The 23,131-nt window shown below is 26.3% G+C and overlaps 3 protein-coding genes across 8 annotated transcripts in view; 1 reads left to right on the top strand and 2 right to left on the bottom strand.

The window, feature by feature from the left end:
* Window positions 1–6,755, top strand: part of LOC122710379 (arfGAP with SH3 domain, ANK repeat and PH domain-containing protein) — a 35,581-nt gene extending 28,826 nt beyond the window's left edge. For 5 of the 6 annotated variants that reach the window (XM_043928199.1, XM_043928198.1, XM_043928197.1 and 2 more), the window contains 2 exons: window positions 553–621; window positions 3,620–6,755. In XM_043928199.1, the coding sequence (XP_043784134.1) occupies window positions 553–621; window positions 3,620–3,835 (285 nt within the window). In that variant the 3' untranslated portion in view covers window positions 3,836–6,755. The remainder of the gene's footprint in view (window positions 1–552; window positions 622–3,619) is intronic. The other variant, XM_043928200.1, reaches the window with a different exon arrangement.
* Window positions 6,756–9,617: 2,862 nt separating this feature from the next.
* Window positions 9,618–19,996, bottom strand: LOC122710368 (protein Smaug homolog 1). The gene is made up of 9 exons (XM_043928184.1): window positions 19,848–19,996; window positions 17,978–18,314; window positions 17,582–17,900; window positions 17,271–17,515; window positions 17,080–17,190; window positions 16,605–16,976; window positions 16,363–16,522; window positions 16,006–16,258; window positions 9,618–15,903 (listed from the first exon to the last, which is right to left on the bottom strand). Exons 2-9 carry the CDS (start codon window positions 18,189–18,191, stop codon window positions 15,736–15,738), a joined length of 1,842 nt encoding a protein of 613 aa, XP_043784119.1. The 5' UTR covers window positions 18,192–18,314; window positions 19,848–19,996; the 3' UTR covers window positions 9,618–15,735.
* Window positions 19,997–20,690: 694 nt separating this feature from the next.
* LOC122710369 (protein yippee-like 5) lies at window positions 20,691–22,104 on the bottom strand. The gene is made up of 2 exons (XM_043928185.1): window positions 21,802–22,104; window positions 20,691–21,101 (listed from the first exon to the last, which is right to left on the bottom strand). The coding sequence occupies exons 1-2, from the start codon at window positions 21,960–21,962 to the stop codon at window positions 20,912–20,914; spliced, it is 351 nt and encodes a 116-aa protein (XP_043784120.1). The 5' UTR covers window positions 21,963–22,104; the 3' UTR covers window positions 20,691–20,911.
* Window positions 22,105–23,131: the final 1,027 nt, after the last annotated feature.

Here is a 23,131-nt window from a genome sequence, read left to right as displayed (position 1 = left end):
GAATAACTTTTCCTCGATTCTTATTTTCAAAATCTTTTGGTATTTTGCATATCATACTAATCACATGTGTTCACCTTATTTAAATATATAATATATGTATATCCATTGTTCACATTTTTATTAAATTTTGTTAATGGTAAACCTTTGCAACAACATAATTCATATTTTTTTCTATGTTGCATAATCATAAATCATTTTCATAATCATAAATCATGATTTTCAAATTCATATTCATTCATTCAAAAAATAACTGGAGCAAAATGTAAATAATAATATAATAATTTTAACAAGTCAAAAAATTTACTTAAAGAATTACTTAAAATTTCTTCATATAATATTCTTATAAAAAGAATCACTAAATAATTCTTTATTTAGCATTAGTGTTAAATATTAAATCTTTTTTATCAAAATTTTTAGAAAATAAAAAGAAACAAATTCAAAACATATAATCTCTTTTTTTTTTGAATTGATAATTTTTGAATTGGTAATTAGACACTGCATGTATCTCAAAGACAGTGCTTTATGGTTTGTTATTAACCATTGTTGGTACAGCGAAGGGACCGGGCCAGACTAGAGAGCTACGCAGAGGAGCCTTCATCTTTGCTCCCAAATCTGAATCTGGTAAACATCAGCCATCCCACATTACAGCTTGCTACACTTGAAATATCTCTTCTTATTTCTATGTAATATTCCAATAAAAAAATCTTATATTTTCAATCTGATCATTTGCATAATCATAAATCAAAAGCTGAAAATAAGCATTCTTGACCATACTATTTGCTATTATTATTATTTATTTCTTTGCATATTCTTCACAACTTTATTTCTTTTAGATATTTTCTATATATATATTATTTTAAGTTTTATTCCTTATTTATATATTTAAATTTTAATATAAGAATGTATATATTACAACTTGTCGAATTGATTGTTAAATTTTTGTTCTAATGCATTTTTCATTAAAGTAATTTATTATTTTAGGCAGATTTACGCAATGAATTTGATTAAAATAGTTAAAATTACTAACACAGAAGTGTCATTGAATATCTCTTTCAAGTGTAGTAACATTGCATGATCAGTCGTACTATCCGTAATCATCGTCAGTGCTTTAGATATAATTTATACAAATATAACATCTTTTAAGTTTAAATTAACTTATTAAAATTTTTATCGTGATCATAATTGTGTTTAACAATTTTGTTCAATTTCTATGCAAAAGTATTTTATTTCGTGAATTTCTTTTTGAATTATATTTACAATTCTAACCTATCTGGCAGTGAAACATCTAATTAGAACAAATCTAACGCTGGATCGTTAATGTGATTCTGTTGGCAAACGTTCATGCTTTCCCAATGCTAACTATGAATGTAAGATTTTCGTTAATTAGAATATATCATGCTAGGAATGTATCTATGTGCTTTGGAATCTAATTTTCGCATGAGCTTGTCCTAAATTTATGTTTAATAATGGCACTGAACCTTAAATTATTCTGATACAATATTACCTCATAAGTTTTCTAAATGAATGAAATTAGAGGCAAGATTAATGGTTAATATCATGAATCATGGAGAAATGAAGTATAATGTAGATTACTACATAGTAATAAGATTTTACATAGATATGACATAGATATTTTGAAATTATTTATAACTATGTATTTATTGAAATGTAAAATAATATAGGATGTTAATGTATTCATGAAATATTTTTGGAGAGTCGATTTTTCTAAAAAATAAATATAAAAGTTCATATACAAAAATATTTGTTAAGGCTTATTTATTAAGTAAAAAAGGGAAGATAAAGTGAGATCGTTCTGTCTTTGTTACTGTATCCTATTTCCGTTTTACTTAATTTAATGCAAACTTAAAAAATAAGTTTCAATTTTTTCTTATTTTAATCTTTGATCTCTAAAATTAAATCTCCAAAAGTATTTCACGAATATGAACATTCTATATAATATATAATATATATTATTTATTATATAATTATATATATAATAATTCTTATACAATATTTACATTATGTATAATTTTGTAATTCTTTTTAAACAAAATCCCTTTTTAAATTTATAAACAAACATATCACAACATATTGCGTACGGCTATGAAGTATTTCGCTTTGTGTTTTTTTATTATTATTATTAAGTGCTAATTGCTTGCTAAATTTCAGATAACTTAATTTGAATATAATGCAGCTTATATAATATTTTTCAACAAAAATTTTTGCAAAAGAATTGTAAAATATATTTGCTAAATGCCTGTTGAAATTTATAAAATAGTTTCAGTTAAATAGGATGCAGCTTAAATATGTCGCAAGAAAAATATTTCAAAACAAATGCATGTCAAAATGTAAAACGGAGAGTAAAAAGAATTGTTCATTAGTAAAAAGTAGATTGTAAAAGATCAGCTTTATTATTTAAAAGATCAGCTTATTATTTATAGTTCACATCACATTATCATTTAAATCTCATTATTCCTCTATTTCTGAATAAATAGTATTTAATATCGATTTAATGAAATCGATTTTATGAAATATCATATCTCATATGAAATATCATATTCTCATATCATAAATCATTAACAAAAATTTTTTAGTTCAAATTCTATATTTAAACATATCAATAAAGAAATTATTATTATATGAATATTTGCAAACACATTCATAAATATTTATTAAAATGAAAAAAAGAAAAGAAAACAAGAAAAATGGAAACATTAATTATAGGTCATCAATTTTTATTAATATTTTATTCTCACAAAACAATGTATTTTGATATCATATTAACATTGTATATACAATATTTATAAAAATTGTTGTTGTGGTATCTTAATTAAATATTATCTTAATTATAATATTATAATAATATATGCAGATACTGGCACAATAATCATATAAAAAATTAATATTTAATAATATTATTTAAATATTTATATGAATTTGGTAGTATAGATATTTGGTAATTTATTAAAAAAAGTTTCAGAAAGAATAATATATTTTTCATATTAAAATTATGTAATGTATACTTCTAACTTTTGTTAAATTACAATGGTTATATTTGAATATTATATATTTTTAAATTATTGAATATCTATACAAACAAAATTTTAATTTTTATCTTTATCTGCAAAAATAATAATCATTTTACAGAATTAAACAATTAAAAAATACTGTACGCAATGTGTTAGTGTTTCATTACAGATTTTAAAACTATAGTTCCTTCCATGCATGATATCTGATATTATGACAAATAAGAAAATATAGAAAAAAAAAATAATAAAAATAAAAAAGAACCAAATATATAATAGTGACAAAAAAAAAGAAAGAAAATATTTAATCGTGCACGATCTGCATAAAATCTTGAAAAAAGCTGTCCTCCTTTTTTTTCCATTTCTAGAATTTCCAATTTAACCATCCTTGCGATCCAAGGAATTCTTCATATTGCTCCTAATTCGATACACGATCAATGCTGTCGTGAGTTCGTTAAAGAGTGCTTGCTTCATTTGTAAAAAACTAAAAATAAAAAGAAAAAATACATACGAAAATGGACATTCGATGTGTTATTTATTCATGTAGTTAACCATTTTACGACTAACCATTATTTTCTTCGATCTCCTTTTAGCCAACTTCATCGACCTTAAGCGGATTACGACGTTGTCGAGCATTGTATGATTGCGAAGCGGATAACGAGGATGAGCTGTCGTTCCGGGAAGGAGAGGTGATCATCGTAACAAATGAACAAACCGATGATGACAACTGGATGGAAGGCGCTCTTGAACGAGCGCCTGAAAGAAGAGGAATGTTCCCGATTAGTTTCGTGCACATGTTGCAAGATTAACATTCGGTAAGCCTGAACTCGTTGGCAAGTGTCTCCAGTACTGCCAGCTCCGTGAGCATCGCTAGTCTCGGCAGGAAATCTTGGACGAGGAAACCGAAAGATTGAACACAAAGGATGAAGTATTCAGTTCCATAATTTTTAAAAAATCGTGGGTTCCTTCTCTTGGTACTTTTCTCTCTATCAATATTAATTTTAGGCTTTAAATTTTACGTGAAGTCTTTATCATTTGAAGTGAAAATAATATATAATGAATTTTTATGATATGTTGCACGTGATAACGGAAAAAATTAAATATTTTAAATACTTTAAACATGTTTCTATACGTAAATAAAATACAGATGTATATGCAATTTGTTATAAACAAATAATGTTGTGCTTCAATCAAATATGGAAACATGCTTAGAGTATAAACCTTCTCCATCATGCTTTTGTTGATACAAACTCTTTATATTATTTAATTTCATTGTAATATTTTGACTCGTGAACATTTATTATTTTTAATTCTGTTTTAGAAATTATACGAAATTTGAAATAATTCATTTATAACTTGAAACAATTCCAGAGAAACATATTGATTTGCTAAAAGAAGAGATTTTAATAATTATTATATGAGAAAATACTCGTCTAAAAAATATTTGCTTAAGTTAGAGAGGAGGAAATCATAAATATTGAAGACTTCATTAAAAAAAGAAATAATATCTGACTAAAAAATCAATATGAAAGTTGAAAAAATACATACGAAAAGTTAAAGTTTGTCTTTGAGAATCATCATGGAGAAGAGAAGTAGTTACTATAGCCTGAGCAAAATAAATTGGCTATACAAAGTTACAAATAGATAAACTCTCATCATGCTATCAATTGCATGCAATTTAAAAAACATAACTTAAAATATTCTAATGATCATAATTTTAAATATGATCATAATTTTTAAATATTTAAAACATGTAGTAAAACTACAAAAAAAAAATAATTTGAAGGAATTATTTTATAAAATAAATTTTGTAGTAAAAATTTAAAGCATATAAAAACTTATACAAAGGAAGTTATTGTGATGCAAGTTTATATTATTAAATATAGTTAAAAGTATATAACAATTTCTTTCATTCTTAATAATCTCAAAAAAAAAAAAAAAAAAAAAGCTTAAGAAACCAATTAATATTGTTCAGACTATAGCTTTGATACTTCATGTGCTGTACCTAGACGTGCCTATTCAAGTCGGATACTCAAACGTAAAGAAAAATCTTATACAAATCTACAATTTAAAAATTTCAATAAAAATACATTCAATGCCAGAAGAACGGGAATAAGTTAAGCACCAATTGTTTCGAACAAGATGAAGAAATCGAAGACTGGATCGTTCTGAAGGCCGACGATAAACAAACAGAAAATGTGATATAAAATATATTTCAGTATAAATTATTAGTATTATGAATCGGATTCAACAAAAAAAATTGAAAAACCATATGCTAATAAAATAAAACCATCATATATGTTTATGATAATCGAATAGGGCGTTGCAATCGAAGCAAATCTATTATAAATTACAATATTCGTTCATATTAAATTTACAACTAACAGAGGATACTGGTTTATCTTGTTAGCTGTTGATTATCAATTCTACTACGTAGAACAACACATATTCGATCGAAATACTAATCATATTTAGTAAATGTGCACAATTTCGTGTATACAGAAATAAAGATTTAAAAAAAAAAAGAAAAAAATAAGTGTATGTATGCGTGCGTGAGTGTGTGCATGTTTGTATGCATATTATTATAAGAAAAAACAAGAGAAAGAGTACAGAACTCAAACTCTGTAATTTGTTGCATGTCTTTAAGTATCTGGCGCACACTTCTTTCTGTACTGCCAATGCTGAGTATATTCTATATGCAATTGCGTTCCAGGTGAATAGAACAAAAAGAAATTAATAGAAAAACATTTTCGTGATGGTGTGGTAGATACAGCTAACGGCGTCGATCGCTGAAAAAGATATAACATAAAATATAGGATATTAAAAAGGGGGTGTCCTCATCTCCTAAAAAAAAAGAACGACATTAAAATATTGCATGACACCGATAGTATTATTAGCGTATTCGATTCTTAAAGATCACGTGGTTACAAGCGTATGTACATTTTTGTAATGCCATATTATATTTGTTAGTAAATATATATATAAAATTATATATATATATATATATATTGTGAAATAGAATTATGAAGTTAGAGATTTATTAGTCATTAAGTATATATAGTATATATATATATATAATGAGAAGAAAAGAAAGAATATAAAAGAAAGAAAAGAATAATAGAACAATACGTGTGCGATTCAACCGAGATTTATGCGCCGAAAGCGAATTGAAATTTTTGTTTTTTTAATATTGTTATTTGAAACACATAACATATATGAAACCAAAGAAAACATTTTTGTGAGTGAGAGAATTGTAAACGCCTGCTAGCTCAATGTATATTAAAGGGAACTGTAATTTTTTTCTTAAGGGATTGTAAATTTTTACTGTTCGCTTTATTTTTTATATTGAGCCATACTATACTTATTCTCTCTCTCTCTCTCTCTCTCTCTCTCTTATATTTAAAATGTTTAACCGGAAAACTTTACCAAATAAATATATTATAATTATATACGTGTATTATGTAAAGAATATGCTACTTACGCATTCTGTACTCATATCATTTAATCGGTTTGAATATAAGAGATCCACAAAAAAACCGCGAAGAATGAAACCAAGGATCGATATTGGACTGTGTCCATTACCTAGTCGAAATCGGAATATTATTTATTTCTTTTCTTTTTCTTTCTTCGATACTAATATTTACTTTACATTGAGTTGAAATTCGAAGTTAAATCTATATGTGATTTTTTTGTATCTTATGGAAAATAATATTATTTTTTTTCTTCAAAGTTATTTTAATTTTATGTTTTTTTAATAAATTACTGAATAAACGAAAAAAAAAATTAACGAAAAAGATAAATCAATCAAAACAATTGTCATAAAATTATGTGACAATAAAATAAAAAATTAAGTTATTCTTAAAATATTTAAAAATATATATATATATATTATCTAAAGATAATCTTCATAAATCTATCAAATTTTTAAAATAATATATAATGGAAAATAAAAAATCTTAAATTAAGAATTATTTCAAACGTTTTATTTTTTGTTTTTACATGTAAAATAGGATACAATACCATTTCCTATATGTAATTATACGCCAAGCTCACATTTTAAATAACACTGTTTTATTTCATCAAAATGGATAAAGCTTTTATATAAAATGATAATCAATACGTTTTTCGATAAATTTATAAAATTTGAATCATTCAAAAACACCATTTCTTCACTTGATTTTTTTCGAATTATTTTATATCTATTCAATATAGTAATTATGATATAATATGCATTCTGCTTAAGTGAATAGATAAGATAATCCAGTGAATAACTAATAAAATATTATTCGTAATTGTGCATTCCTATCGAAAATATTCTCTAAAACATGCATTTTCGATGAGAAGAGCAATGAAAAATTAAAAAACAGGGTTGGATACAAATTTCAAATTACATCGCTACATGGCTTTAAATGCCTATCTATAATAAAAAAAAAAAAAAAAAAAATGATAAAATTGTTTCCCAACCGATGTATCATGACACTAATAAATCACGAAAATTTCATTAAAATTTTACTAAATAAAAATATATAAATAAGAGAAATGCAATTCATGAGCAAGTTAATTAATGTATCAATAAAAAATCGTTATTAATTACGAATCATTGTCTCTTATTAACTCGATCGAAATGCTCTGAACTTCAATTAATATTATAAATATATTGTTATATTATAATATTATAATATTATAAATATATAATGATAAAATATTTTAAAGATATTTTTTACTTTTTAAATAAATATAAATTCTAAATTAGTTTCAAAATGTACCACGAACACTAGTCTTAAAATGTGTTGCTAACCAAAAAAGTTGGGAAACACTGAATTAGAAAAATCAGTTAATATATTTAGCATTAAGCTGCCTTTAACTTTGTTTATACATTCTCGCAATCTTTGATGCATCAATTGCGAATGTTTTATATCATTCGTCGACGCTGAAACAATGTGGAGGATTGTACCGTTGATCAATGTACATATATGTATAGAATAAATGAGCGGACGAGGAATGAAAGAGTCGATGTTTATACTATTTAACATATGATAAACAATAATGTAATATCTTAAGTATGTATTATATGAATATATTTAACGAATAACATCGATAAATTGATAAATGACTCCTGTTCCTTGCATGAAACTTCTGTTGTGAATTGTATACCATAATTAATGTTAAGCAAAATGATTATTTAAGTTGTATGGAAAGCTATATCATACTCTTATAGATAGCAGGATTTAACGATTTGAATGCTAAAAAAAAAAAAACATAGTCAGAGCTAGCTGCCAAAAATGATGTAAAATATCCTGCTTTTTATTTATGATATAAAACTGATGAAGTTGAAGATTTTGAACAATTACTTAATTTTTTTAATCTATTTTAAAATGTATTCTTTTGTATTATCATATATGAACTCCTTATATTTAACTTCCTGTTGTATTTTATATAATTTTAATTCTCATTTAATACTCATTTCTTATGAATCTTATGAATAGATCCAATCAAAAATCAAGAATCTTTCTCAAACAAAATAATTAAATTTAAAATAACATTTTCTTTACTATAAAAATGTTAACCATAATATTAGATAAATAAATTTGATGAAGATAATTAAGATTATTAAAAAATATTTATTAAAAAGAAATTAATTTTGTTTTAAATAAATTGCTACATTTTGTAATGTTTACTACAACTTGTTCTTAAGATTCTTGTAAAATAATTTCACAAACAGAATTATGTATAAATTATTCAAAGCAACATGCAGGAGATATTTATTTCACAATTAATAAATCAAACATATATTACTCGATACATGAAGAATATTAACTTACCATTTCATTATAATAGTCATAACATTTATAATGTAATGAAATTATATTGGTCCAGTCTTCGATAACAAAAAGTCAATATAACATCAACGCAATTCTCAATGAAGGACAGAAATTGCAAGCATTTTGTCCTCTGAACTTATTATACTTTATGCATTTTAAGTAGATGATAAGTATTTATTACTATTATATAGTTACTTATAGTTATTTATAGATACGAAAACGCACGTTAACTCAACTATATGAAAAGAGATTAATGACAAAAAGTGTTTTACAGAGAATGAATTTTTGAGATGAGACGATTCAGAGATATAAAATAAATTTCTCGAATATTTGGTATTTTAAGAAGCAGATGCAATTTGGAAATGCGATGTCATATTATTAACAATAAGTCTACGTGTATGTACCTAATAATGTCCGTGCTATTGAAAAAAATTCACCAAATGAAATATCTTGTTTAGATATGACCTCCTACGACAATATCGAAGCAGGTCTAAATATTGATATTATATTGACGGTAATGTGTTAACATTTACTGTATTCTTTATGACTAAATCGCAGAATTGTGTCCATACAGTTCACAAACTTCGAAATGTATCAAATAAATATCATTTAGAGAACTATGATAACGATACCTTTTTTATTCAGTAAATAATTTTATTTACTTATATCATTCTTTTTTAAATTAAAGTTGAAATAAATATTTATATTTATATATAAATATTATATAAAATTTGATCATGATGTTGTTAAAAAGAAAAAAAAAACATTGTTTGCGTATGAAAAATTTTTTATTGAAAAATGTTCTTTCACGCTACAACGTCAGTATACCTTCGTCTATTTAACGTTATAACAGTACAAAAATTGCATTTTTACAAGTTATCCAGCTTACGTGACTAAAATATCCCAGTTAGCAATCTGACAATTCAAAAGCTACGTCTCTTAATAATTAACAGAAGGCGCCGTATATAGCAAAGGTATTCTTTGGCCAAAACATAATATACCAGTCTCAAATGGAATCCTCCTTTAATAAATAGGTGGATTAAAAAATTCATCTTTGATGCATCTATCGTTAAACATTTACGAACTCTTATTTTCACTTTAATATCCCAATAATGTAGATATTTTATGATTTTATAATTCGCTAAACTCGTCTAAAATTTCGTTCCTATTTGACCGATCGATCTCATTCGACTTGTTACGCATAATTATTTCTATTTTTGCGACAGAGTTAAAAAAAAAAAATTCAAAAGAAAAAAAGAGAACAAAATCAGAAAAATATTCCGCAATTCCAACTGTAATGCATAAACGACCGAATCGAATGAAATCGATAAGATTACATAGCTATATATAGCTAAATATTAGATAAAGATAAACCCATTATGAGGTGAAATATCGAAATATTCGAAACATGGATTTGTTAAATAATGATGTCAAAAATCACATTTGCCGGCCAAAGCACACCTAAAACAGAGCAAAAGCCCTCTGAGACGAGGAGGCGTTATATTCCATAATTACACACAGATCATTTTTCTATTTTTCTAACTACTTCTGTTCCTCACAAACACATTCTAAAACGCATTTTTTTTTTTCTTCCATTTGTTTAGCTCTTCTCTCATCGAAGTAAATCTCAGTCGATGGTCACTTTTTTGCTATCTGGGTTATCATCAACGATACTTATTTCGGCCGGAAACTTGCTTTTGTTCTTTTTTCTTTTTTTTTCTTTTTTTTTCTTTTTTTCCTTTTTTTTTTTAATATATACGTTAATGAAAATTTTCCTCCCGTTATGTTCGTTTTTTCGAATTCTTCGCTACGCGTTCTATCTCTCATTTTTTCTCGCGCTTCTTGATATACTACTATATGTTCTAAGTAGTCGATCACCTGAAACGCAAGCATCCGGCCAAAGAGAATATCCTGTGCTACATAGCGTTCTAATAACTCGCTTATCCCCGCGCGATACGAGAGTTCTCCTCTCTGAAGCGGATTAAAAGCAAACGCAACGAATGGATAAGTATAGCTTGAATGATTAAGTCGTGCAACGAAAAGCATCACGTGACGAGCTATTATTTGCCACAGCTTCGATTGAAACAGAAAATTCCGCAGGAATTTTACGAACTGAATTCTTACCAATCGAAATTATCGAAGTACTTTGCGCGGATTAAAAAAAAATACTTTTGGAAGAACAATTTTTTTTAACGCCACAACTAACTTTGTCAGAAGTTTCATGACTGATCAAGTTATGTAGCTAGAAATCTAAAAGTTATGAATATCTTAAATGAAAGAAATGTGTAATTTTGAATTAAATGTTTAAGTATTGAAATTAATCAATGTATCAAAAACCCCTCAAGTCACCTCTCATATGTCATTTTACATGTTTTCATGAATCATGTTGTTTGGTGATTCAAAAATTTTAGTTTCTAATTTTTTTTATTTTATTTTTTATTTATTTATTATTTTTTTAATATTCCAATTTTATTGGAATATCAACCTTTATGCTGCAATATTTGACTACAGTCGCAAATGCATTCTATATACTTCTTTATTATTATAATAGTACGCATTAAAATTAAGATCAACAATAATACATGTATATATATATATATATTAATAATGTGAAAAATATAGAGACAAAAATGGAAGATTATAGAATTTTTTTTTCTCTTAAAAAATATATTTTTTAAGAGAAATCATTTGTGCAGCATAAAAGGTTAAAGTACTTACACAAAATTTTTTTCATTAAGTATATCAATGTACGTTATACGCACTAACAATATTTTGTAACGCTAACAAATCGTTCTTTCAAAAAGGTTACACCCGAAAGCCTCCGAATTTCGACAATAAGAATATAATTCTAACATCGTCTTATCCATTCGATGCTATCGAATCGCAATAAGCTGTGTTTCTGCCGAAAGCCATCGATTCCACCGTACCAGTTCATTCCACATTATATTATGAGGAAATTCGTGGAAATTCGTCTACGACGAAACAGTAGGCTCGATATATAACGACAGCATAAGTACTATAAGCGCAACATTTTCTTCGTGTCTCGTCTACGCGTGATGTATAATAATCTGCCTTGTTTCGTGTTATTATTATTAGATTCAATGCAGATGAGGGACGTGATTTCGTTTACAGCTAATGCCTTTCGATTTATACTTCTAACGATGCAATGCACACGGATCTCATTATTAAAAATTCACATCAAACTTCGAATCGTGTCATCTGTGCAAAACTGCAACGATCATATCACTTCACTCATTTGCATTATAATCTTGATAAATATTTTTCTCTAAAACAGAGACAGATATCGACAGACGTATTATATTTTATTTCCTTTTTTCTTCGTTTTTCATTTATTTCGTGATCGTTTTAGCGGCCGTCGATCTTTGGCAGAATCACGCTTTAGTTACACTTTCATATCTTTTCTTACTTTTCATTTTTTTTTTTTCTTTTAATACATCATGTATATATACGATCACTCGATGTGGATAATATCTCTTTGCGTTTCTTACCTAGTTCAGGTCCTGCCCTTTTTAAAATCGATCGCGTTTATTAAGATACTGCGTTTCAGTACGAAATAATAAATCCTACGTTGAACGAGTTTCCTGAAGTCGTTTGGAAGCAGTCTTTCAGCTTTTTTTTTTTTTTTTGTATGCATTGACGCAAAAGTCGTCGTACATATTTCTTTTTTTTTTCTTTATTCATTTTATTCTTTTTCTTTCGATCTTTCCAACCATTTTCATTTTTATTTCGTTACTTTTTTTTACCATTTTTTTTTATTTTTCGTTTTCTAAATCGCGCGTTTAATACATCTTCGCTTTCATCTTTTCTTTTTCTCTCTCTCTCTCTCTCGCTCTCTCTCGCTTTCTCTCTTTCTCTCTATCTCTCTCTCTTTCTTTCTATTTTTCTTCATTTCTTCGTTTTACGCAATTAAATGTACAAATAATATCTATACACATTTAAAACTGGTAGAAATTAGAAAGTGTATTTTCATTTGACTAGCTTTTGACCGTCTCTCCTGAAAAATTATGAAACATGTTCTGTTTTCTCTGTACGTATGTACGAAACATTTCTGGGATTCTAATTGCATACGTAATGCGTATTTATGTATGCATATATGTATGATAGTATATGTGTGCGCGCGCGTGTACGTGTGTATATGTATATTTATGAATACGATGAGCGTGTATGTCAAATTGTCTATGAAAATCTGTTCTTTTTTTTTTTCTTTTTTTCGTAATTATAGAAAGGGGAAAAGAATTCGGGGAACAAATGATCACTGCAAAATATCATATCGATTATTGATCGTTTCTTTAATCTTTTCCATGTAGACGATTCTTTTCGTTTAGACTAATTAATTGAGAAATCACCGCGCGCCATTACGTAGATTCATGATCCTAATAAGAGTATAATCGTTAGAATAAATTGTTACAACCTAGATATACAGCTAGCAAATTACTCTTTCGTTAACATGATATATACTCTCACACGCACGCACATGCAAGCGTTTCTTATTCTCCCACTCTTTCATCCAATTTTCTTTCACTCGATCTTTTTTCTTCATTCTCTCTTTTTTTTTCTCTCGCGCTTCGTTCTCTAATTCTTAATATTTTGACAGGTTTTTCCTTCCGCAGTCTTCCAATTGTTTTTATTCACGCGGCCGTGTAGCTGTCATTCGAGAATTAAACGAATGCAAAAACGTCCGAAATTCACCACACGGCTCACGGCGCGTGAATTGTTCAGTCTTTCGTTTATATATTTTTTTTTTTTTTTTTTTTTTTTGCTTGTTTGTTTGCTTGTTTCGCGTATTGTTTATCGATACATTATATCAGTTTATCGCTAATACTATTATATTTAGTTATTAAATTTAATCTTCTTCATATTTTTCATGACCTTCGATTTCATCTTTTTCCCAATCAACTTTCTCTCTCATCTTTTTTTTTTCTTTCTCTCTCTTTCTTCTTCTCTTCCTTGCACGAAAAATATTATGCTACGTTTTATCCGCGACGTTTAAAGTGCTAATAAGTGCATATTTATAGAATAGTATGATGTATGCTTATAATTTAAAGCCACAGATTTCGATGTCACATCATAAAAGTATGATGCAAATTCATTTCTTCAGTTCTCTCATTTCTCGACGCATTTTGCTATATGTGTATATTTAATTATTTAGTCTTATACCCTTTTTTTTAGCATTCGTTAACAAGGGACGCATATCCTTTTTTTAAGGCCTTTAAAACTCCATTTATTATTAATAATCTTTTTGCCAACTTTTATATCCTTCTTCCATTCTTCTTTTTTCTTTCCTTTTAAGGTTTTTATCATTATCATTTCTTTCTGCTTTTAAGTCTTAACAGCAACTTTAAAAGAAGGAATAATACATGGTAACTCTTTCTTTCTCTCTCTCTCTCTCTCTCTCTCTGGTTCTCTCCCTCGTATATGAGTGTAAAGACTCACGAGATCTGTGCGCAAACTACAAAGCATACACACCGCTATGTCATTTTTTTGTTCTTTTGTTCCATTTTCCAGCATGGCGAAGGCGAATTTAAAATGTGTATAGTGATAATGCTTCGTCTTTTCCTTTCTTTTGTTCTCAATATATGTAACGAAGTAATATTATGTGTAAAATCTTCTCATTTTTAAATATGGATTTTTCTTTTCTCTAAGGAGAATTATACAGTAATAATACAGCAATAGTAAAGAGAGTATAATAGTATTATTAGCAATACTCATAATAGTAAGAGTAGTTGGTGAGGGCTACTTGTAATAGAATAGTTGTAATAGTAATAGCTGATAGATGATAATAATAGAGACAGCCGTAACAGTAAGAGAGTAAAAATAGCAACAGCATGAAAGCATATTGATAATGATGTTAGTGGTCACCCAGAGAAATAGTGGTAACAGAAGCGATAATAAGAGTTTACATAGTAATAATTATAGTAATAACTATAATAATGATGTTAATAATAATAATAATATGACAAATAGTAAAGACAATGATGAACATCATAATAATAATAATAATATGGTGAATAGCTATCGGCCAGAATAATAATTAACGATAGCAATAAGGAATAAAGTTTTGAATGATAGCAATAGCGGCGGTGGTGATAAGAGATAGAATGGAGAGATAATTATCATGGTAATGTTAAAAAGAAGTAAAATCAGTCAGTTCGTTAAAATGAATAACATTACATTAGTACATAATGTGTCCTGGCGCTTAAAATCAGAGAAATTCCATTTCCGGAAATGGATAACACACGAAAATAATAATATTGCAAACATCGCACAATTAATGTGGTGTACCTTTTTCGTCCCCTTTTTTTTCTTTTTAATATATGTTATACATTTTTTTTTTTTTTTTTTATCCGTTTCCCGTAAAATTCTATCATATGTGTATACATATATATATTTTTTTATATAATACATTTATATAGATGCAGCAATTAGTCAAGGAAAGAATCTATCTTCCTAATAGCATTTGGCTTGCCAAATTCTGTCAGTTTCAATTAAATAGTATAATAATTGCATCGGATATAATAAAAAATATTTTTTTTTAGTTTTTAGTTTTTTTTTTAGTTTTTTTTTTTTTTTTTTTTTTTTTTTTTATTTTTTCTTCATGCGTCATTCTGACGTCACAAAACTGAGTTCTTGGTGTAATGTCTCAAATATTAGACATTTCATTTGGTAGGGCTATTAAAGCGTGAAAATGTGTGCACGTTTGTACGTGCAACTTGTCAGCATTATCACTGCTGGTGGAGTCTCTTCGCAACATGTACGGAAGTCAGTCTAGCCTTCGGCTTTGAAAGAACGGAGCTCGGACATGTATATAATTTTTTTTAACAGGACTTACTGTGTAGATCCAGTCAACGAAAAAAACGAAGAAATTATTAGGCCTCGCCGAAACCACCGATGGCTTGTTCTGTCATTCTTAAACAAAGAGATTCAAGACGAGAGTTAATTTCTGGTTCCGTTGTTTCAGACGCATTGTTGCTACTTGGACTAAGAAAATGATCCCTCGGTGCACTATATGTGCGCTGTAACGTTCTTTGTAATTGCTAAAATAAAAAAAAAAAAAAATTATTTTTTTAATATTATTATTATTTAAATATGACTTATTTAAATATGACTTAATTTTATAAAACTTGCAGGTTACATACCTGTAAACTAGATTCTTGTAAACTAGGTCGTTTTTTGGTCGCATGAACTGGACGTAAAGTATTCTGATTTACACTTTGGTTCTGATTATTTTGTAAATATGGGGTAGATATACTATTTCTGTGAGTGCTAACCACAAAAGAATTGTTTTGCGGGTGTGTATTATGAATGTGTCCTAAGTTTAAACTTGGTTTTCTATTGTGTTGCTGAGGGTTACAATACCTTCTATTATTATATCCGTAATTATGTTGCCATCTGAAATTATAATGATGCAAATTTTAATTATATGTCTATTTATTTATTCTATATTTTAATTATAATTTTTGTAATAGAAAATGGAAAATTGTTCTTATTCTTACTTTGGAGTTGGTCGTGGATTTCCAAGTCTACTGCGCCACTGTTGTATCTTTTCCTTTTGATTTGGAGTAAAACAATCATGTTGCAATACTTTTTCTAATATGTTAATACAAGCGCATAAAATACCGTCATCTACGCTATCCAGTGCCAATCGACTACACACTAGAAAAAAAAATTTATTAAAATATTATTATTATTATTATCCTTATGTATTATTAAACATTATAAAAATAAATATACTTACGTTTACCAAGAACTTTGGTAAATTGACCAGGTATATCTTGAGGATCATTTTCCTGACTTGGTTTCATAGGTGTAGCTAAAATGGTTTTTAATTCATCAATTGTATTGACCAAAACTGTTGGTCCTTGTAAAAACGAAGCCGATTGTGTATTATCACGCGTTGGTTGTAATAAGTCTTTTTCTAAATTTAAAAGTGTTGTATATCGCTGCTGTAATTTTGCAATAGAAAGGGCTAATTTATGTCTGGCCCCTTTTGTCACACCCTGTTCTGCTAATTGTTCTTCAGTTAATTGCAGCATTTCTTCATAACTAAGAGTGACAAATAAATAACTATATTTATGAAGACGCAAAGTTTTAAGCCACGATGGAACATCTAAAAGATAAATAGTATATGTTACGAACTTTTCTTTTCTTTTCATGTTATGAGTAAATTATTATAAAAATTAATGATAAAATCTGGATTTATATTCATTTACCTCTCATACCACTAGCTAGCGATCGATTAGATGTTTCATCTAAACGTCCTTCGCTACCGCTACTTGCGCAAGAACTTTGAGGACTCAATGGGCCTAATCCAATAAGATTGCCTATTTAAAAATCAACAATTATTCAAATAAAATAAAAATATAATTAATATTTCTTCATTTATATATAACTTTAAACTAACTTGCATGATCTCCAGATACGCTAAAACTACGTGGCTTGTGTTTAGTTGTGCAATTTACATTGTTCGTGCGATCAACAACTTCTAAATGATGAGGAGGAGCGACGGGTGGTGTTAAACTGTTCGATCGGCGCTGACGAGTTACAGGTGGCGGAAATTGTAAATTGAAGGCAGTACCGGGTTGTGTGCCAAACAAATTTGTTTGTTCATTTTGCTGTTTAGAATTTCGCTGCCAAGCATTATCCCATCTAAAATAAAAATAAATAAAATTTGTATAAACGAATATAAATATCATACAAATATTTATAAGTTACCTAATAGTAGTATTAGTATATTCTTCAAGACCATGTATTGGTGGTGTACCACTAATACGTTCTTCAAGATGCCGAAGCCACTGTGTTAAAGAACGTCTATCTTGACTAGTTATAGCTGGATGAATCAAACAATAACTTAAAAGTTGTTGAGTTTGTTCAGTATATTGTCCTGTAGTTACACAGTGGCTTACTAATTCTGGTATTGCTACCAAGTAGCATTGTTTGCACTCTATATTCCCAGGCCTTAATAATGGCAAATGTGTTAGAAGTTGATTTATAGCAACTTCAGTTGATTCTGAGAGTAATGAATTAATAAATCCTGCAACAAAATTTTCAATAAATCTTTTGTATTTATATAATTATAAACATATTTATAGTCATAATTATAAATACTACCTGGATTATTGGCATTTAATTCCTGTGTATCCAATTCAGAAACAGAGTGCAAGGAATGCTGCACAGCTTGTGCAAGAAACCTTGCTTGAACTGCAGGAATGCGACGAAGTAGTGCATATAAAACCACAGTTTGTTCACATTCATTCCATTGTGAGAAAACTCGAGTGAGTTCACCAACTTGTTCGCAGAATAAAGCACCAGGTGACCACTTCATTTTTAATAGTGCTTTAATATTAAGGAGCAGATAATAGAAGCTCCAATTTCTTTTTAATTATATAGATTATGATTTAATTATATTCCAACAATATTCAAGTAAAATTAGGGATATGCCAGCAGTCTGTAGAAAATAAAATTTAACAATATTTATATTTCACATATGTTTATTTACTAATTAATATATGAACATTCCTTATATACAAATTTAATATATATTAAAAACGATTATTCAATAATTTAGATATTTAAAAACAAAATATAATATTTAAAAAAAATTTACAAAGAACAATATATTTTAATTAATTAATTAAAATCTATTAATAAAATATTATTTTAATATTAATATTATAAATTTTTTTTATAATATTAAATTCAATTTGAATTTTATTGAATATATTATGAATAAATTAATAACTTATTATTAATATATTATTTATGCACAATAATTAATACATATTTATATATGTAATATATTTTAATTTATTTATTTCGAAAATATAATTAAATAAAATATATATTTTAAAAAATATATATATTTGTTATTAAATTAAATAAGAATTATATTCAATTAAATTTTTTTAATTTGATATTTAATAAGCAAGAAAGAAAAAGTTATGATTAAAAATTTAATTATTCATTTGATACAATATTTTTTTAATCATTTATAATTCCATAATTTAAACTTGATATTATGATATTAATATTTAACATAAATTAACATATCAACTTTCTAGAACAGTGAAAGTATGCAGTAAGTAAAACTTAACATCTAACATTAATTATTTTTACAAAATTATTGTACTAGATTTGTTTGTTTTTATTTAGATATAAAACTAGCTATATTATATATATAAAAACAATTATAATAAGTTATTATAGTTAAAGATACATTTCAAATATATAAGTACTGTATTTTAATTTCTCTCAAAAAAATGTATTTATTCCGTTATATCAAATGATTAAATTTTCTTGATTTTCATACACATTTAACGAACTTTAGTGACCAACATAACCTCAAAATATCTGTACACATTGCATCGACATGTAGATACATCGATAAGAATTCCACTGAGGTCAAGTTTGTTTACCCCGCGATGCGTGTGTATTTATAGCTTTCCTGTTACGATCCATTCGGCGGTGCAATGGCACCGTGTATGAGACTTTATATGTCTCTAAACGATTGATAAGATATGATTCTTTTTACTTAGTCAGAAATAATACAATGATGTATAAAAATCTTACTAAGCATCAAAAAATTTTCATGAAATAAAATTAAACGTTTCCTAATAAAATTTCATTTTGTATTTCCATAGAATTTTTTGAGTCGCTTTCATCAGTACCGCTGCGTATCTTTGTATGCATGGGATACAGTAGAGGGGACAGGACGAAGAACAAAAAAAGAAAAACAAGAGAATAAAAAAAATTCGTTTATATGCAAATATTAATTCCTTTTCATAATAAAAATATAAAAATAATCAAATATTGGAATGCTTGCAAAATGAATAAAAGAAATATTCTATAAGCGTAACGAGAATATATTGCTACTGTGCGACTAGCACTCGGCCATTGAGCCGAACAGCAAACAACAAATTGTACGTTCAAATCGGTCAACGCGCTATGACTATATAATATAACTACATATTAATGTAATTACCGTATGCAAGGCTGGAGATGGCTGCTCCACAAGATCGTTGTGTCCCTTGCAAAATAACAACAATACACAATTATAGCATTTTATACAACGTCGAGTTAAAGGAAACATGTATCCACCATGCGGTATGGTGGGCTTACGTGACCACACTGGTTCGTCGTCGCAACTCGTTACAGAACTTCGTCTCTACTATTGGTCTTTATCCGAATAGTAACAACCAATCACGTAACAGTTTAGGGCGCGGTTCATTTGTGTCTCAAATATGTCGATCATTTTATTTGCCTTTTTTATATGTTTTTAAAATTTACTTAAATTTGCTTTTATTAATAATATATACTTACCTATTTAATATCTATTATAATATATATTGTTAAATTATAAATATATTATTTATATATTTGTAAATATAATTCATTTGAATTAATTTATTTTACTAATTAAATTATTTTTCGAGAAGTATTTTTTTTCGAACAAAAATTATGATATAATAGTTATTAAAATATTATAATTATTTAGTAATTAAATTTATTAATAAGTGCATTTTATGATTTATAATAAAAAAATATATGTTATAATTAATATCATAATTAATAATAATAAAAATATGATTATTATTTATAATAAATGATTTATTTTTTATTTTATTGAGATTTATTAATTTTATTGATATATTTATGTATTACAATGTTTTTTATTTATTTAATATTTATTTTTTTTATACAATAAATTCTAATATAAAAGAACAATATCATAATATATATGTATTAAAAGTATTAACACAATAATCGACTGAATCTTTATTTTAAATCAGACTTAACATGGTATACATGTTTAAATGAAAAATAACTTTAAAAAAATAATAGCTGATCATTAGAAATATGTAATACCATAAAATAAAGTATGTTTTATGTTTACAAAAATATTGAATATTAAATATAAATTATCATACACTTTACAACAATTTTCAATTACTCCAAATATATGAGGAACACTAAGAAAAAGAACAACTGATTTTACATTGACTATAAAGTATTCTTATCCTATGACGTGCTACTTCTTGTAATGTATTAAATATTATCGCCCATTCCATCGCTTTCTGTGACTAAAGCACGTTCCAGGATGACACGGCCTTCCTTGTATCGTTGATTATCGTCTGTTGCAAATTCATACACCCACCCAAGTTTAGCATCACAGTTTTTGCAGCTGACATCTCGGACCATGTGACGACCCGTCAACATCACTCTATCCTGTACCTCGCTGTGTATCATTGTAGACAAATTAAATTATGAATAGATAATAATTACATAAGATTATTCCATTAGTACGATTTCTCTGAGATTTTGTACATTTATGAATGGTATCCTGTGTGCTAAATAATGTTAAAAAGCTAAATATGCATAAGTAGAAAAATTATGTACCTAAGGTAATATATAATCAACATAAAATAAAATTTATTATATATAACATTTAAATAATTAATGATATGATCAAATTATTTTTGTTTGAAATTAATAAATTTCTTTAAAATGATATATTTTTTATATTTTCTAAAACTTTTAACTTGCAATGTTTTTTTGATATTTCTTAAAACTTTTAATGATATACAAATAATACTATTGTTATGAAATGTATCAAAACAAAAATGACGCCATGTTGTACCTTTATAATTAATTTTATAAACTATTATATACATTATATTATATTTTTCTTTCTTTTATATCTACTTATACACATCTTTCTTTAATTAATAGTCAATAATTTGTTTCAAATTAATTATCTTTTTTTCCATTTTTTTAGATACATGAAATTATAATATTTCACCTTAATAATCTTTATTATTTAAGTACGAGAATTTTTAAAATATAAAAGTATAAACATAAATTTATTATATATGTGTATATATGTTACTTTGATTAATACTATCTTATTTAATAGAACAAAGGAAAAACGCGAATACCTGTAATTTAAGTTGACGACTTTGTTAAAGAGAAAAGCACGGCCTGTAGCGCCCGTAAAACGCGTGCTTATCAGCTGACCTCTGTTTGTAAGATTAGTGTCACAGGAAGCGCAAGAGAATAAACGAGTACCTCCGATATGTTCCAAGAAAATTACGCCCATCCTGAAATATCGTAAATCGCTTTCCAAGTGTCTATTGTAGAATAAGAACGATTGACAATTCAAGCAATCAGCTTTCGCTTTACACAAACGAGCAAGTCATGTAACTTGACGTAGCTGTCACTACAGTGCGATACATACACTATGCAATAATAGCATCCAACGTTTGAATTTGTCAAGCAGTTTTAATCATGATTCATAGATTTCAAATTTATAGATGGTACGACTTCTATAAAAATTTTAAACACGTAGATTGAGATTAAAAATATAAAAATTGTAGATGAATTAATTTTAAAAGTTTATTTAAATTTTATAAATATTATAAATACTAATAATTAAAACTTTAAAAATTATCAAATAAAGTATAAATAATCGAAAATAAAACATTTTTTTAAATATTAATCATATGATTTTATGTAATTACGATAAAGTAGTATTTCTAATTCAAATTAAAATGATTATATATTTATTTAACTTTTTTATAAATAATTATGATTTTGATATAATGTTGATAATCTATATATAATTTTATATAAATTTATACATATTAATAATCGTATACACATTAAAATTGATTATTTTTAAAACTTATAAATTTAAAAATTTATAAATATTGTGAACAATGTAACATGAATTAAATAAAATTTAATTAAGATGGATCTCTACATTTGTAATCTTAGCATTAAAAGTCACTAAACTGTGAAATGAAATTTATATTTAAATATTTATATATAGAATAAAAACAAACGGAATAAAACAGAATAAACAGAATAAATATAATATATTTTTGGAAAGTGATAAAAATGTCATAAATATATGATTATTAATCAAATATTTGTTTGATTAATGCTAATAAAGATTATTATTTGTATTTATATTAAAAATATACATACTTAGTGCAAAATATTTTTTATATATATATATATTTTAAAAGAATTAAAAAATTAAAAAAATTTTTCTAGAAATAATGATTTTGAATGATAATTTTTTTTCTTATATAAAAGAATTTTAAATAAAATTAATTATTTTTCTTTAGCCTAAAGAATTCCTTTTTTAAATAAACATATATATAAGAAAAAAATAAATTTTTTAAAAATAAAATTTGTTATATCATTTTTTTTTGTAAAATAAAATAAAAATATATTGCAAATAACTTCAAGATTACATCAAAA

This window comes from Apis laboriosa, unplaced genomic scaffold, assembly GCF_014066325.1.
Source record: "Apis laboriosa isolate Shangri-la unplaced genomic scaffold, ASM1406632v1 scaffold14686_cov152, whole genome shotgun sequence".
NCBI classification, from domain to species: domain Eukaryota; kingdom Metazoa; phylum Arthropoda; class Insecta; order Hymenoptera; family Apidae; genus Apis; species Apis laboriosa.
The sequence above is the reverse complement of the archived record's forward strand: the minus strand, read 5'-3'. Positions and strand labels throughout refer to the sequence as shown.